Source organism: Perca fluviatilis, chromosome 5 (genome assembly GCF_010015445.1).
Source record: "Perca fluviatilis chromosome 5, GENO_Pfluv_1.0, whole genome shotgun sequence".
NCBI lineage: Eukaryota > Metazoa > Chordata > Actinopteri > Perciformes > Percidae > Perca > Perca fluviatilis.
Window position 1 is genome coordinate 37720672 of NC_053116.1, and position 17213 is coordinate 37737884.

Consider the following 17213-nt stretch of genomic DNA (forward strand, 5'->3'; position numbering starts at 1 on the left):
ACACACACACACACACACACACACACACACACGTGCATAGAACATTTGGACTTCTACTGTAGCAGAAGCAGAGTATTGAAGTGCACGTAAGTATTAGTACTGAATTAGTAGGTATGTGGGAATACTTGATGAAGACCACAGCTGAAAGTTAAACTCTTAAAAGAGACAGGAAAGGGTTTGATACATCCGAACAAATATAGGCAGCCAGTGGCAACAATAATGGATTTCACACAGGGCCAGTGATGATGATACACTGGGTACTAAGGCATGCTCGAGTCACCGGTCCCCCTCACACCTCCCCCTATCTCCTTTAATCTCGTTCTTCCCACCAGTTTACAGCTTCCGGACAGGAGTCAAAGGTCCAGAAGAGCACCAGCTCTATTTGCATTACTGGCCAGGGGTGTGTGTGTGTGTGTGTGTGTGTGTGTGTGTGGGTGTGTGTGTGTGTGTGTGTGTGTGTGTGTGTGTGTGTGTGTGTGTGTGCAATGTGTGTGTGTGTGTGTGTGTGTGGTTGTGTGTGGTTGTGTGTGGTTGTGTGGTTGTGTGTTCGTGCACAGACACACAATAGAGGATGGCAGAAGTGAACATTTAGGTGGCACCGGCTTAAACCGAGGAGGAAGAGAGGGAGATGGAAACATGACAGAAAGAAGGCCATTGATGGAAACAAGAAGCACGCCTCTCTCGTCCGATTCTGGGACTAGCTGACCTCCCTGTACCGACAGCCAGCTCTGTGAGTTGGTCCGTTCCCTCAGACTGTGAAGTTTGTGAGGAGAGAGTTCAAGGCTCTACAGTAGCGATCCGTTTACAGCAGAGATGTTCCAAGTCATTTTGGGAAGTCCAAGTCTCAAGTCTCTGGTCATCTGATCTGTCCCAGTCCGTCTATGAATTCAAAGCATGCCCAGACAGTACGAAATATTAAAATCAGCTGTAGGATAACTTAACACATCCCACTTAGCCTCAAGCCTGAGTAAGAATATTAACCTAAGTGCAGCCACATCATATGGATATATACAACTATAAAAGATACAATGTGGCTGTTCCCAACATTAGCACAGCACTTAGCGATGGTTGAAGCATTTTACCTGTGAGTGATATGTGCTATATGTAAGCACGTCTCTTTCACTCAAGAAACATGTCTAATGTAGGGAGTGGAAATCAAAGAGAGGGAGACAGTGTGGCAGGCGCACGCACCAGTTACAGAACATGGACGTCTCCCTCCTCAGTCAAATTCACCATGCGATAGTATTGGTTTGAGAGTCACTGATGTAATGCCATTTTATTTATTTTTCTAAGGGTGTTGAAGTAAGCTCAATTGAGAGCTTTGGGGTCAAAACATGAGGAGACCAGGGCCTCAGAGGGAGAGGGGGAGGAGTTTGAGTGGGACCGAGACTGAAGGAGGCGGGAGGCGGGAGAGGACCAGATTTTGCAGCAGGAGGGAGAAGGTTAGTGAGACCAGACTCAGAAAAGAAAAGAAGGGCCAGCAAGAAAAAAGGGAGGGGCAGAGGAGAAGGTTAGGTAGAGACCGAGGCTTTCAGAGGAGGAGGAGGGAGAAAGGTTAAGTAGAGACCAGACTCAAGAGAGGAGGGAGAAGGTTAAGTGAGAGACCAAGACTCAGAGGAGGAGAAGGTTAGTAGAGACCAAGACTCAGAGGGAGGAGGGAGAGAGAAGGTTAGTGAGACCCGAGCAAAGAAAAAGAGAGAAAAGGGAGGGAGGGAGCAGAGAGAGAGAGAGGAGGGAAAGAAGGGGAGAGAGGGGACTTGAGCAGACTCAGGAGAGAAGAGAAGGTTAAGTGAGACCAAGACTCAGAGAAGGAGGGAGAAGGTTAGTGAATCAGAAGGAGGGAGAGAGAGGATTTATGAGACCAAGAGACTCAAAAGAAAAGCGCAAGGCAAGGCAGAGGGAGGAGAGGTTAGTGAGACCAGACTCAGAGGGAGGAGGGAGAAAGGTTGTGAGACCAGACTCAGAGGAGGAGAGGGTTAGTGAGACCAGACTCAGAGGAGGAAGAGGGGGAAGGGGGGGGGAGAGAGGAGGGAGAAGGTTAGGTAAGAGACCAGGAGACTCAGAGGAGGGAGAAGGTTAGTGAGACCAGACTCAGAGGAGGAGAAGGTTAGTGAGACCAGACTCAGAGGGAGAAGGTTGAGTAGAGACCAGACTCAGGGGAGGAAGGGGGCAGGAGAGGGGGGGGAGAGGTTAGGTAGAGACCAGACTCAGGGAGGGAGAGAGGTTGAGTGAGAGACCACCAAGGAGGAAAGGAGAGGGGGGGAGGAGGAGGGGGCAGACTCAGAGGAGGAGAAAGGTTAGTAGAGACCAAGACTCAGAGAGGAGGGAGAGGTTAAGTGAGACCAGACTCCAGAGGAGGGAGAAGGTTGGGTAGAGACCAGACTCAGAGGAAGGGTAGGGTGAGACTGAAGACTCAGAGGAGGAGGAGGAGGAGAAGGTTAGTGAGACCAGACCAGAGGAGGAGGAGGGAGGAGAAAGGTTAGTGAGATCAGACTCAGAGGGAGGAGAGGAGGAGAAAGGTTACTGAGACCAGACTCAGAGGAGGGAGAAAGGTTGAGTGAGACCAGACTCCAGAGAGGAGGAGGGAGAGTTGGTGAGATCAGACTCAGAAGGGAGGAGGTAGTAGAGACCCAGACTCAGAGGGGAGGAGAAGGTTACTGAGACCAGAACTCAGAAGGGGAGGAGGAAGAAAGGTTAGTGGGAAGACCAGACTCAGACTCAAAGACTCAGAGAAAGGTTAGAGGGCTAGACTCTAAGAGGAGGAGGAGGAGGGTGAGACCATACGTCTCCACAGGAGTGGCAGTGCGCCCCGGATCCCACGCTGCGCCACGCATGGATTGGAAATAATGAAATAGTAAACAGGACTACAGTAACAGAAATATGTGCAAATTAAGACAGTCCAAGATGGCCCAGTGTTTGAGTGGACCCGGGGGTACACCTACGTTCACTTAACAGCCTACACAAATCATCCCGGGAGTTAAGTTACGCTACACATGAGATTACAAAGTAGCTTGTAGCCTTGTTCCTGGAAGGAGATGGATGGGGTGCATCCACGTACGTGAGCCCCATGGATGTCTGAGCCTCAGCAACTACTATACTAAAAGATACAATGTGCCTGTTTCCCAGAATTAGTACGACCAGTTAGCGATGGTTGTATAGCTTATGGCGATATCTGCTAAATGCTTACCTTTTCTCTCTTCTACATATCAGCGTGTGGTGACTAGAACCCTATCTAGGAGTGCGTTTGGAGATGCCTGATGAAGTCCGATGTACGCTTTGATCCAGCATCATGTATCAGTGCCACACACCTTACATGTTGCTAGTGGTCTCTTCCTGCCACTGTTTACAAGTTGTTGGGAAGCTAAACCTAATGCCAAAGGCACAACTCCCAGGAGGCATTTTTATCCTTTTATGGCAAAGGGGGCAGAGGACACGCAGCTCGTCTTTTTTTTACCAGCATTATACAATGTAAAGAAAATTAAAGTGCATACAATACAATACAGTTGAATTTAAAAGCAATAATTGCATGAAAACATGTTGTTGGCGGTCGAGCTTTCGAGTCAGAGTCAAGTCAGAAGTCTTTTAGGTGCGATTAGGAGGTGAGTCCCCCATCTCTAGTTTACAGCTGTTTTTAAAGTGCCGTGTTATTTTCGTTGGTTTGGAGACGATGTAGCATTTATTAAAGTTATAGAAAGAGTGAAACTGTTCAAGCAAAATCACCAGTAAAAACACTTTGAACTGTGACATTTTGCCCCTTCCTACTTTCCTGTTTGAACTTTTTGAATTCCCCTTCCAGAACACAAAGGAGACAAAATAAGGGTTTGCTTGCAAAATGTAATGTGCAAAATAATCGGTTTTCACCGATTACATTGTATTCATTACATCTACCGATCAAAATGTTGATTAACTTGCAGAAGCCTTCAACACACCCGTGGGCCCACTACCTCACACCGGTAAAAGGTAACATAAAGTGTTCGGGCTGGTTTAAAGGAACCGGAGCTTGTTGGGACTTTTTCTTTATTACGTAAGCCCCAGAGTTAGACTAGTCCGCACAGACCCTTCTCTATCTCCGTACGTGCTGTAAAAGCTGTCAGGCTCCCAGCATTAACTTAGCCTAGCACAGAACATGCAGATGAATGGTCCAACGCTAGCCTCACTCCGAATAGAGTGACAAAATAGCATCAACATGTTCCTGTTTCCATGTTGTGATTTGTAGAGTGCCCAGCGAGTACAAAAACAACCCTAACATGGGGTCACAGCCGTCTTCTAACCGTAAACAAACCCGGGAACTATATTCTCAGGCAGGTTGTTTGCAAAGCAAATCATTCCGCCATAAGTACTATATTCTTCCGCCTAGGAGAAATATAGTTCAGTAGAAGTCGTGTTCCTTTAAGACCGACCAGTTGTCAATTTCCCGTCCAAGCTCAAATGCACCTAGCCTTTCAGCGGCCCATGGCGTGCTGGACTTTACAGGGGAGGGTGTGTTCAGGTGCATTGTGGAGGCGTGCTGGTGCTGTGGAGGTGTGTTCCAGGTGCATTCTGGGCGTGCTGGTCTTACAGGGAGGTGTGTTCAGGTGCATTTCTGGTGCTGGTCTTACAGGGGAGGTGTGTTCAGGTGCATTTCTGGGCGTGCTGGTCTTACGGGGAGGTGTGTGTTCCAGGTGCCCTACTGAAGTGCTGGTCTTACAGGGGAGGTGTGTTCCAGGTGCATTCGGGTGTGCTGTTCTTACAGGAGGGTGTGTTCCAGGTGCATTCTGGGCGTGCTGGTCTTACGGGGAGGGTGTGTTCAGGTGCATTCTAGGCGTGCTGGTCTTACAAGAGGGAGGTGTGTTCAGGTGCATTCTGGAAGTGCTGGTCTGGCTTACAGGGGAGGGTGTGTTCAGGTGCATACTGGACGTGCTGGTGCACACAGGAGGTGTGTTCAGGTGCATTCTGAGGCAGGTGCTAGTCACCCCCTAGGGAGGTGTGTTCAGGTGCATTGGCTGAGTGCTGGTCTTACCGGGGAGGTGTGTTCCAGGTGCATTCTAGCACTTTAACTGTCCAACCACAGGATCTGATGCATTTTTGCTTTTTTTCTTTTCTATTTAGCATTAGGTTTAAAATGTTATTTTGTCTCTTTTTGTATGTGTGTGTGTGTGTGTGTGTGTGTGTGTGTGTGTGTGTGTGGTGTGTGTGTGTCTCTCAGGTGGGCCGAGAGATAAGATGTGTTGATCACAGGTCCAAGCGGTTGTGGGAAGAGTTCCTGTCAGGATCTCTTTCAGTGGACTGTGGCCTGTTTATGGAAGGAGTACTGTCCCGTCCAAGAACCTCAGTACATGTTCTCATCCACAGAGGTACTACTACTACTACTACTACTACTACTACTACTACTGTTACTACTGCTACTACTGTAGGTCTAGGTGCTCTTTAGCCAAGCATTTTCTGACTAATGTCGCGTGTGATATGCCGTTATTATTCAGGTTTTAGAAGCACTCTTTGGACAGGCTAACAGAGCGTTGCCGTCGTGGCTAGTACCTTGTGTGTGTAGACCCTACATGTCGAGAGGGACCCTCAGAGACCAAGGTCTCACCTACGGGACTTGGTGGGGGGACATGGTTCAGAGAGGTACCGATTCCAGATCTGGAGGAGATCTAACGGGACCGCCCACCTGCTCTACATCCCTATGGACCGAGAGGGAGGTGTGTGTGTGTGTGTGTGTGTAGTGTGGGGGGGCTTGTTTTATTGTTGGATTGAAAACAGGGGGAATACAGTATACTTGTAAGGGTCTACAGAGCCTTGTGGGGCCACAAAGTGGACCCCACAAGTTTAAAGGTATGTTGAGGGTTAAGACTGGTTTTAGGATTAGGGCTAAGATAGGTTGGGGGGGGATGGGGGGGGGGGTGGTGGTTTTGGTTGGGGGGGGGGGGGGGGGATTTAAGGTTAGAATTAGGGTTAAAGGTTAGGCATTTAGTTGTTTTGATGGTTAAAGGTTAAAGTAAAGGGTTAAGGTTAGGCATTTAGTTGTGATGGTTAAAGGTTAGGAGTAAGGGTTAAGGTTAGGCATTTAGTGGTGTTGGTTGGTGGGTGGTTGGTTGGTTGGTTGTGATGGTTAAGGTTAGGGTAGAGGGTTAAGGTTAGGCATTTAGTTGTGATGGTTAAGGTTAGGAGTAGAGGGTTAAGGTTAGGAAGTTAAGGGTTAAAAGGTTAGGCTTTTAGTAGTGATAGTTAAGGTTAGAGTAAGGGGTTAAGGTTAGTTAGAGGTTAAGAGTTAGCATTTAGTAGTGATGGTTAAGGTGAGAGGTAAAGAGGTTAAAGGCTTTAGTGTGATGGTTAAAGGTTAGAGGGGGGGGGTAAGGGGTTAAGGTTAGGCTTTTAGGGGGGGGGGGGGGGGGGGGGGGGGGGGGGGGGGGGGGGGGGGGTGGTGATGGTTAAGGTTAGGGTAAGGGGCTAAGGAGATGCATTATGTGGCCGGGTCCCCACCAAAGATAAGTGAAACAACATGTGGGTGTGTATGGTAGCCGCCCTTACAGGAGGAAAAATCGCGCGTTGTGAATGTTTGCATAACTTGGAATAAACTGATATTAAAAGTGTACCCAAGTCTTGCTTTTCTGCTGCTTTCAGTATACTCTCAAACGACAAATAGTGTGTTGAACTAGAAAATGGCGTGGAATAATTTTAAACATCCTAACAATTGAACAGTGAACTGAACACGAAAGGCAGTCAAAGTAGCATTTTAAAGTGCAGTTTTTCTGCTGATGGATCTTTCAGCTAGAGGTGGAAACTCCTGGAGTCACGATATACGGTCTTTGGTGATGTGTGTATTGCGTGGAGTGACTTCTGCGACGGATAACGATATATTGTGGAGCCCTGATGGCGTCATTCTGTAGCCGGTGAATGTAAAATAAAACACAGTCCTACACATAAAAACTGTATAAGCTGGATTTATAAGGTGTTTGTGTGTGGTGTGTGTGTGTGGTAGTAGCGTGGGGGGGGGGGGTGTAGTAGCGGGGGGGGGGGGGGGGGGGGGGGGGGGGGGGTGGGTGGGGTGTGGTAGGTGTGTGTGTGGGCAGTGTGTGTAGGTCCTGTATGTGTGTGTGTGTGTGTGTATCGGTGTGTGTGTGTGTGTGTGTGTATTTCTCTGTGTGTGTGTGTGTGTGTCTGTGTGTGTGTGCTGCTGCTGTGTGGTGTGTATTTCTCTGTTGTGTGTGTGTGTCTGTCTGTCTGTGTGTGTTGTATTTCTCTGTGTGTGTGTGTGTGTGTGTCTGTGTGTGTATTTCTCTCTGTTCTGTGTGTGTGTGTGTGTGTGTGTGTATTTTCTCTGTACTGTGTGTGTGTGTGTGTGTGTGTGTGTTTCTCTCTTCGTGTGTGTGATGTGTGATGATGTGTGTGTGTGTGGGTGTGTGTGGTGGGTGGGGGTGTGTTTTGTGGGGGTGGGGGGTGTGGTGTGTGTATTTGTGTGTATTGTGTGTGTGTGTGTATGTGTGGGGGTGGGGGTGGGGGGGTGTGTGTGTGTTTTTGTGGGGGGGGGGGGGGTGTTTGGGTGTGGGGGGGGGGTGTGGGTGTGTTGTTTGGTGTGGGTGGTGGGGGGGGGGGGGGGGGGGGGTGGTGTGTGTGGTAGTGTATTTCTCTGTGTGTATGTAGTGTGTGTGTGGGGGTGGGCGTTGTGTTTTCTCTGGGGGGGGGGTGGGGGGGGGGGGGGGGGGTGGGGCGTATGTGTGGGGGGGTGGTGTGTGCGGGGGGTGCTGTGTGTGTGTGTGTGTGGGGGGTGCTGTGTGTGTGTGTGTGTGTGTGTGTGTGTGTGTGTGTGTGTGTGTGTCAGGTTGGGAGGCGGTCAGCGACTGGAAGAGGCGTTCTATCTAGGAGGAGAGAAACAGAGGGATGGGGATGAACAGTTGTTCTACCACGGTACACATCTACTATAATATCATATACTCACCTAATTATATGTTTATTATCATTATTATGGTATTATATATACTCAAACTACAAGTTATCAGGCTGAAGTGCTGGTGCTGGGTCAAAGAGCCCTGCAGCCAATTAGAGAGGAGCAGGTAGGATGTACGGGGTGTTAAAGGTGTATCGTGTGTTAGGAGTTATCCTAGGTCTGTTACGGTGGTGACAACTCTGATTTTAGGGGTATTGGCTTAAACTGAATGTAAAGGTATGACTGTTATAACCTCTCTCTCTCTCTCTCTCTCTCTCTGTCTCTCTCTCTGTCTCTCTGTCTCTCTGTCTCTCTCTGTCTCTCTCTGTCTCTCTCTCTCTCTCTCTCTGTCTCTCTCTCTGTCTCTCTGTCTCTGTGTCTGTCTCTCTCTCTCTCTCTGTCTCCTCTTTTCTCTCTGTCTCTCTCTCTGTCTCTCTCTGTCTCTCTCTGTCTCTCTCTCTCTCTGTCTGTCTCTCTCTCTCTCTCTCTCTGTCTGGGTATCTCTCTTGCTGTCTCTCTCTCTGTCTCTCTCTCTGGGTCTCTCTCTCTGTCTCGCTCTCTCTGTCGCTCTCTCTGTCTCGCTCTCTCTCTCTGTCTCTCTCTCTCTCTCGCTGTCTCTCTCTGTCTCTCTCTCTCTCTCGCTGTCTCTCTCTCTCTGTCTCTCTCTCTGTCTCTCTCTCGGTCTCGTTCTCTGTCTCTTTCTCTCTCTCTCTCTGTCTCTCTCTCTCGCTGTCTCTCTCTCTCTCTGTCCCTCTGTCTCTCTCTCTCTCTCTGTCTCTCTCTCTCTCTGTCCCTCTGTCTCTCTCTCTCTCTCTCTCTCTCTCTCTCGCTCTCTCTCTCTCTCTTTCTCTCTCTCTCTGTCTCTCTCTCTCTCTCTCTGTCCCTCTGTCTCTCTCTCTCTCTCTGTCTCTCTCTCTGTCTCTTTCTCTCTCTCTCTCTCTCTCTGTGCTGGGTGAATGTCTCTCGCCCAGCCCTCGGTACGCTCTGTTGGATGAGTGTCGTGTCAGCTTACATCGGCGGTGGAGGAAGTATCTTCCAGGCTGACAAGGGATGCTGGGATAGCCCTGCTGTCAATTACACACAGACCCTCCCTGTGGTCAGTATCAACACACACACACACACACACACACACACACACACACACACACACAACACACACACACACACACACACAACACACACACTACACGCGCCTAAAGAAGTAGCTTCAGTGATTGACTGCCTCTGTGTTTAAAGGGGAGACTGTAAATGGAGGTTAATGTGAGTTGTAGGAATTAGCCTGCGGGGGGCAGCAGAGCTCTGAGCTGATCACAGCCGCCACACCCTGACACTTGTCGTCTTCTTCTTCTTCTTTTTCTCTCTCCTCCTCTTCTTCTTCTTCTTTCTTCTCCTCCAACAGGAAGTACCACTCTCACCTGCTTCAGTTTGACGAGGAAGGAGGATGGAGGTTCGAACCTCTGGATGCCTCCACTTTCGTCTTTCTCAGCAGGTCTGTAGCTCTCCTCCCACAGTTCACACACTGATCCTACACACACACACAGACAACACACACACACACACACACACACACACACGCACACACACACACACACACACACACACACACACACACACACACACACACACACACACACACACACACACACACTTTTTAACCATTTATTTATGTCCACATGAAAAAAAATAATACAGGGACACAAATATTACAGATGCAGTACAACACATACACAAACTCATGGACCAGTACACGCAGCAGGTCTTCACAATATCACTTAACAAGCACAATACTCACTTCTCAAGGGTATAAGTAGCAAAATACTCACTTCTGAAGGGTATAAGTAGCACAATACTCACTTCTCAAGGGTATAAGTAGCACAATACTCACTTCTCAAGGGTATAAGTAGCACAATACTCACTTCTCAAGGGTATAAGTAGCAAAATACTCACTTCTGAAGGGTATAAGTAGCACAATACTCACTTCTCAAGGGTATAAGTAGCACAATACTCACTTCTTAAGGGTATAAGTAGCACAATACTCACTTCTTAAGGTATAAGTAGCACAATACTCACTTCTTAAGGGTATAAGTAGCACAATACTCACTTCTTAAGGGTATAAGTAGCACAATACTCACTTCTCAAGGGTATAAGTAGCACAATACTCACTTCTTAAGGGTATAAGTAGCAGTGTCTCCACCATATGTGGCGGCGCCGATGTGGATAGAGCAGGTAGCGCAGGCGCTGTTTAGCTGTTTCTTTTTGGCCATCCCCCCAAGTTGTTTGCAGCCCTCTTACTAACAACCTGTTTGTGTTTCCTAGGTTACCAAAATATAAAACCAGTGAGTGTGCACCTATAGCCCAGCTCTGAGATGGTGTTTAGGAGTGGTTGGTATTTACCTACCTTAGGTGTAGAAAGACTCCTCCATGCTGGACACACACAGACACACACGCACACAGTTATAAACCAATACACACACACAGTTATAAACACACACACACGCACACAGTTATAAACACACACACACACACACACACACACAGTTATAAACACACACACACACACACACAGTTATAAACACACACACACACACAGTTATAAACACACACAGTTATAAGCACACACACAGTTATAAACACACAGTTATAAGCACACACACACAGTTATAAGCACACACACACATACACACAGTTATAAACACACACACACACACAGTTATAAGACACACACACACACACACAGTTATAAACACACACACACACACAGTTATAAGCACACACACACATACACATAGTTATAAACACACACACAGAGACCCACACACACACACAGAAGCACGCTCACACACACACACACACACACACACACACACACACAGCGCGCTCACACACACACACACACAGAAACACACACATATGTTTACGCCTCCCGTCCACACTACACTGGCCCTAAAACTTTAACATTTGGAGACTCTGCTGGCTGTATGGGTCTGGTAACTGGGGGTAGCTGGGTGGGTCTGGTGGCCAGGGTAGCTGGCGGGTCTGGTAACTGGGGGGTAGCTGGGAGGGTCCTGGTAACTGGGGGTAGCTGGGAGGGTCTGGTAACTGGGGTAGCGGGAGGGTCTGGTAACTGGGGGTAGCTGGGTGGGTCTGGTAACTGGGGGGTAGCTGTATGGGGTGTGGTAACTGGGGGTAGCTAGGGGTGTCTGGTAACTTCGGGGGTAGCTGGGTGGGTCTGGTAACTTCGGGGGTAGCTGGGGGTCTGGTAACTGGGGGGTAGCTGGGTGGGTCTGATAACTGGGGGTAGCTGGGTGGGTCTGGTAACTGGGGGTAGCTGGGTGGGTCTGGTTAACTGGGGGTAGCTGGGTGGGTCTGGTAACTGGGGGTAGCTGTGTGGGTCTGGTAACTGGGGGTAGCTGGGTGGGTCTGGTAACTGGGGGTAGCTGGGTGGGTCTGGTAACTGGGGGGTAGCTGGGAGGGTCTGGTAACTGGGGGTAGCTGGGTGGGTCTGGTAAATGGGGGGTAGCTGGGAGGGTCTGGTAACTGGGGTCTGGTAACTGGGGGTAGCTGGGTGGGTTTGGTAAATCTGGGGGTAGCTGGGTGGGTCTGGTAACTGGGGGTAGCTGGGAGGTGTGGTGGGGTAACTGGGGGTCTGGGTGGGTCGTAACTTGGGCGGCTAGGTGGGTACGGGGAGCTGGGTGGGTCTGGTAACTGGGTGGGTTCTGGTAACTGGGGGTAGCTGGGTGGGTCTGGTAACTGGGGGGTAGCTGGGTGGGTCTGGTAACTGGGGGGTAGCTGGGTGGGTCTGGTAACTGGGGGTAGCGGTGGGTCTGGGGGTAGCTGGGTGGGTCGGTAACTGGGTGGGTCTGGTAACGGGGGGTAGCTGTGTGGGTCTGGTAACTGGGGGTAGCTGTGTGGGTCTGGTAACTGGGGGTGGGTCTGGTAACTGGGGGTAGCTGGGTGGGGTCTGGTAACTGGGGGTAGCTGGGTGGGTCTGGTAACTGGGGGGTAGCTGGGTGGGTCTGGGGGGTAGCTGGGTGGGTCTGGTAACTGGGTGGGTCTGGTATACTGGGGGTAGCTGGGTGGGTCTGGTAACGGGGGGTAGCTGGGTGGGTCTGGTAACTTGGGGGTAGCTGGGTGGGTCTGGTAACTGGGGGTAGCTGGGTGGGTCCTGGTAACTGGGGGTAGCTGTGTGGGTCTGGTAACTACGGGGGTAGCGTGTGTTGGTGTGGACGGTCCACTCAGTCTCCTCCGTGGAGCCTCACTGGTTCACTTGTAAAGATGTTAAAAAAACTGCGTGAAGCTCCTCCGCTAACCCCCCCACAACCTCTGCTGTAGTAACCCACGGTAACCAGCAGTAGCACAACAACATGCCTCCGGCACATAGTGTGTGTGTGTATGTGGTGTGAGTGAGTGAGTGTGTGTATGTGGTGTGAGTGAGTGAGTGTGTGTGTGTGTGTTGTGTGTGTGTGTGTGTGTGTGTGTGTGTGTGTGTGTGTGTGTGTGTGTGTGTGTGTGTGTGTCCGGGTCACAGGCTGCAGTCTGTCATTAGTTTTAGACCTGAAACTTTATTTAAACACAAAAACATCGACATGTTTCCATCTGTTTTTGTTGTCTCAGGAGGAGAAACAACGTCTGGAGAATCAGCTGTCCGGGATTCCCAAGATGCAACAGAGGCTGGCAGAGCTGCGCGTCCTGCTGGGGGAGGGAGGGGGGGAGGGAGAGGGGGAGGGAGAGGAGAGAACCACAGATGAAGAGGAGTCTCTCTCCTGAGTTTTAACTCCGAGTCGATGGAAGAAGAAAATCTGCTGTTTTACTAGTTACCATGGACACGCGGCGCCGCACACACACATATACATACACACACGACACGCACCAACACACCTACACACGCACACACACACGCCACAAACACTTATAAACACACACACACACACATACATACATACATACACACACACACCACAGCTGAATGGAACAGATTCTAAACTTCTGTTTGTAGGATTTTGAACTGGTCTCAGATCAGCAGTCTGATGTTGAGAGTTATCGAGGCGTGTTGTTGAGTCTACGTTTTCATATATTTTCGATGTCCCATGAAGGTCTCTCTCTCTCTCTCTCTCTCTCTCTGTCTCTCTCTCTCTCTCTGTCTCTCTCTACCTCTCTCTCTCTCTCTCTCTCTCTCTTTCAACTGGTCCGGCCAAAAACACTAAACCGAACTCTAAAATCCTCCCGTTTCCCTCAAGTCACCGTGTGGCAACATTTAGCCTTTCCCGGTGAGAGAGTCAGGGCTAGTAAGTAGGCGGGGCCAAAATGTATTATGAACTTTAATAGATATGCAGGGCCGGATCAAAACCTGCAAGGGGCCTGATTTGGCCCGCGGGCCTCGAGTTTGACACGTGTGGCGTAAACACTGCCTGCGTGACACATTCGTTTTGAGAAAAAAAAACGCGTGCGTGCTGGAAATCGGACCGACGCCTATTTTTCACGCGACACGCCGAAGCGTTTGAAGCGTTTGAAGCGTTGGAAGCGTTTCCAGACAACATAAAATATGAAAAGATGTTTATATGTCATTTAGACACAAATACATATTAATAAATGACATGTTGATGGTTGAAAGTCTCGAGGTTTTGATTTAAATGCAGATATATGAATGTCGTCAGACACCTTTCTGGTGTGGAAAGACGTAGAAAACGCCACGCTGCAGAAACGCCACGCTCACGCCACGCAGGCAGCGTGCAGGAGCCCTCATGGAAACAGACAACGAAGGTAAAGCACGTGAGCTCAGACGGGACTCCATGGTGCGTTCATGTGAGCCTCGTTAAACTAATGGTGCATTCAGTTGAATTCTGCTACGTTTCCACGTGGGCGGCTATTTTCATAAACTGACATTTCAACCTCTCCGTTTTCAAAAATAACATCATGCACAGCTGTCAGTTTTCAGAAAAGTGTTTGTTTACACGAACCCGTATATATATATATATATATATATATATATATACAGTACAGGCCAAAAGTTTGGCCACACCTCATTCAATGTGTTTCTTTATTTTCATGACTATTTACATTGTTTGTGATAACTCTGCAAACCCTTGGTGTTCTCTCAATGAGCTTCATGAGGTAGTCACCTGAAATGGTTTTACCTTCACAGGTGTGCTTGGTCAGGGTTCATTAGTGGAATTATTTCCCTTATTAATAAAAAAGCAAAGGGTGGCTACTTTGAAGAATCTAAAATATAAGACATGTTTTCAGTTATTTCACACTTTCTTGTTAAGTACATAATTCCATATGTGTTCATTCATAGTTTTGATGCCTTCAGTGAGAATCTACAATGTAAATAGTCATGAAAATAAAAAGGAAACTCATTGAATGAGAAGGTGTGTCCAAACTTTTGGCCTGTACTGTATATGTGCCGTCAATGCAGCCAAGAGCACGCCAGACCTGTAGGTGGCCGTGTAACGAGAACCTCAAGCCCACGTTAGCCAATCAGAATCCCAAAAATAGCAACAGCAGCAACCAATCACTTCCTCTTTCTCGATGCAGAGCAACCTTCTGCAGTCTAGCGGCTGGTTTTGTGGCATCGCCGTCCCCTGCTAAAAAAAAAAATGTTTAAATTAAATCGAATTGTGGATTTGGAGAATCGTGACAACCCCAAATCATCAATAGGGAGTTTGTTTTTATACGATGTTAATGAAACTAATTAAAATAAATAAATTTTTTTAGATCGACAGATTTATTTTTCTAACACAGCAGATAAATATTAATATATATTTATTGTAGTTCATGTTAATGTGTAGAATGACTAATACAGGCCTTATCTCCTTATTGATACGCACTTATCGATCAGAATAGAGAGGAGAGGCACCGCTAGCGGTACCATGACAAACTTGCGACAAATTGAGACTCTCTTGACTTGCTGAATTATCTTTTAAAGGTGCCCTGCCACACAAAACCGTTTTTATTTGCATATTTTTTTGTAAATATGTCAGGTCCATATGTGTTTGTGTTATGTGGTGAATGTGAAAATGAACTGCTACCTCCTCTGTCAGCTCTAGACACTGAACAGAAATAAGAGGAGAAATCAGACCAATCACAACAGCTGGTCAGTCTGACATCATACTGCCTGAGCTCATTACTATTCATGAGCTCGCCCAGTTGGGCTGGGTAAAGGATTACTGACAGCCAGGCTCTCATTGGCTAGCTGTTAGCCAATCAGATTCAAACAGCTTAGCTCGTTGAATATTAATGAGAACTGGCACAAATTGAGCCGAGTCTTCCTGCAGGCTTTCTATACCGCGCTAGAATGGCTTGAAACAAGGTAACCAAGGTTACAGAGTCCATGGTAGACCTTCAGACATCACCACAAAGTCGTGACATACATGTGGCAGGGCACCTTTAAACTGACAAAGGTCATGTGTGTAATTCACGGCTCAATTCAAACGGGATCAAATCATTATTAGTCTTTTTTCTCGTTCACTACCGGACATATTTTTTCAGAAATTTTGGTCCCATGGTGGTCCACAGGAAGGGGCGGGACTTCGCCTCTCTATTCTGATCATTGTTTTTTCCTAATCCTTATTGAACAATAATAATCATTTATTGTGATTTTTAAATGTTTATATTTCTACGACTGGCAGTTCTCCGTTGTGATTGGCCCGGCAGTGAACAGACATTAGAACTGAACACTGCGACTCAGGTGGCCTACTCTTAGATTGGGGCATTTTTAGCCCTTTATTTCTACAGGACAGCTGAAGACATGAAAGGAGAGAAGGAGAGAGAGAGAGAGAGAGAGAGAGAGAGAGAGAGGGAATGACATGCAACAAAGGACCGCAGGTCGGTGTCGAACCTGCGGCCGCTGAGTCGAGGAGTAAACCTCTATATATTATGTGCGCCCGCTCTACCAACTGAGCTAACCCGGCCGCTACGCTGAAGAATTTTAAGACTAATGTTATATTACATAAGAGTCTAACACAGGGGTGTCAAACTCAATTTCCCAGAGTGCCACACTGGAAACTAAGAATGACATCAAGGGCCAGACATGTTTAGTTTATTCTCATGCTTTTATTTCATCGACAAAGTCAAGGATCTTTTACTGGATTATTATTGTGTGTCTCATATAGTCTTCTCACTCACAGTTTGGTCCACATTAAGCCCCCCAAAAAGTAACTTAGCCAAAAACATTGGAAAAAAAACACCAGAAAAGGCCCCGAAAGCGTCTGCAAAAGTGGCAAAAACTTCAGAAATGGCTCCAAAAACCAGGCGGGCCAAAATGTATTGTGAACCTAAATTGATATACGGGCCGGATCTAAATCTGCAAGGGACCAGATTTGGCCCGCGAGCCTCGAGTTTGACACATGTGGTCTAACGTGTCGGTCTGTTTTCATGGTTTTTATTGTGTCTGATGGAAACTTAATTATTTTATATAATTATTACGATCAATCAGTTTGTATTCAGCCGATCAATTGTTAAAATAAATCTGCTGCTGGAGAGCTTGAATCAAAATGTTTGATGATGAAGATGCTGTGTGAAGATGAAGCAGAGTTTATTTTTATTAATAATTATAAAAGAGTATTACAAAGTGTGTGAATAAAGAGTTACATCTGATACATCTGACGTTATTAAAGTTATGTTTTAATAAGCAGGGCTTCCATGGTCACGGAAAAAACCTGGAAAAGTCCTGAAATCAGTCAAATCCTCCAAAGTTTGGCGGGGTGGAATTAAACCCTAAAATACAATCATTAAACACATTATAGATATATAGCTATTGATGAGCTTATTGATCCAGTGAAAAACATTTATATAACTGTTCTTATGAATGACATACTAATAGGAACAATGTTTTATAGATTTTGAATTTATATTAACTAATACTTATGCTTCATAGTATAAAGTGTTAGAGAAACTTGTGTCACAAGACACTGACACACACATGACACATATATATATATATATATATATATATATATATATACATACACACATACGTATTTATATCTATGACAGACAGCGATGACTTCATGCAGGAATTTTGAGTTTTTTATTAGATCTGTAAATGATATCACACACACATATATATATATATATATATATATGTGTGTGTGTGTTTATATGTATATATGGGTATATATATATATATGTGTGTGTGTGTATATATATATGTATATATATATGTATATATATATATGTATATGTGTGTTTATATGTATATATGTCTGTGTGTGTATATATATGTGTGTTTATATGTATATATGGGTATATATATACAGTGCCTTGCGAAAGTATTCGGCCCCCTTGAACTTTTCGACCTTTTGCCACATTT

At 47.0% G+C, this 17213-nt stretch overlaps 1 protein-coding gene across 1 annotated transcript in view; it reads left to right on the forward strand.

The window, feature by feature from the left end:
* Positions 1 to 12726, forward strand: part of LOC120559052 (ATP-binding cassette sub-family D member 1-like) — a 16486-nt gene extending 3760 nt beyond the window's left edge. Inside the window, exons 2-4 of the mRNA XM_039800474.1 lie at positions 8911 to 8999; positions 9303 to 9392; positions 12518 to 12726. Of these exons, the coding sequence (XP_039656408.1) occupies positions 8911 to 8999; positions 9303 to 9392; positions 12518 to 12677 (339 nt within the window). The 3' untranslated portion in view covers positions 12678 to 12726. The remainder of the gene's footprint in view (positions 1 to 8910; positions 9000 to 9302; positions 9393 to 12517) is intronic.
* The last annotated feature ends 4487 nt before the right edge of the window (positions 12727 to 17213 follow it).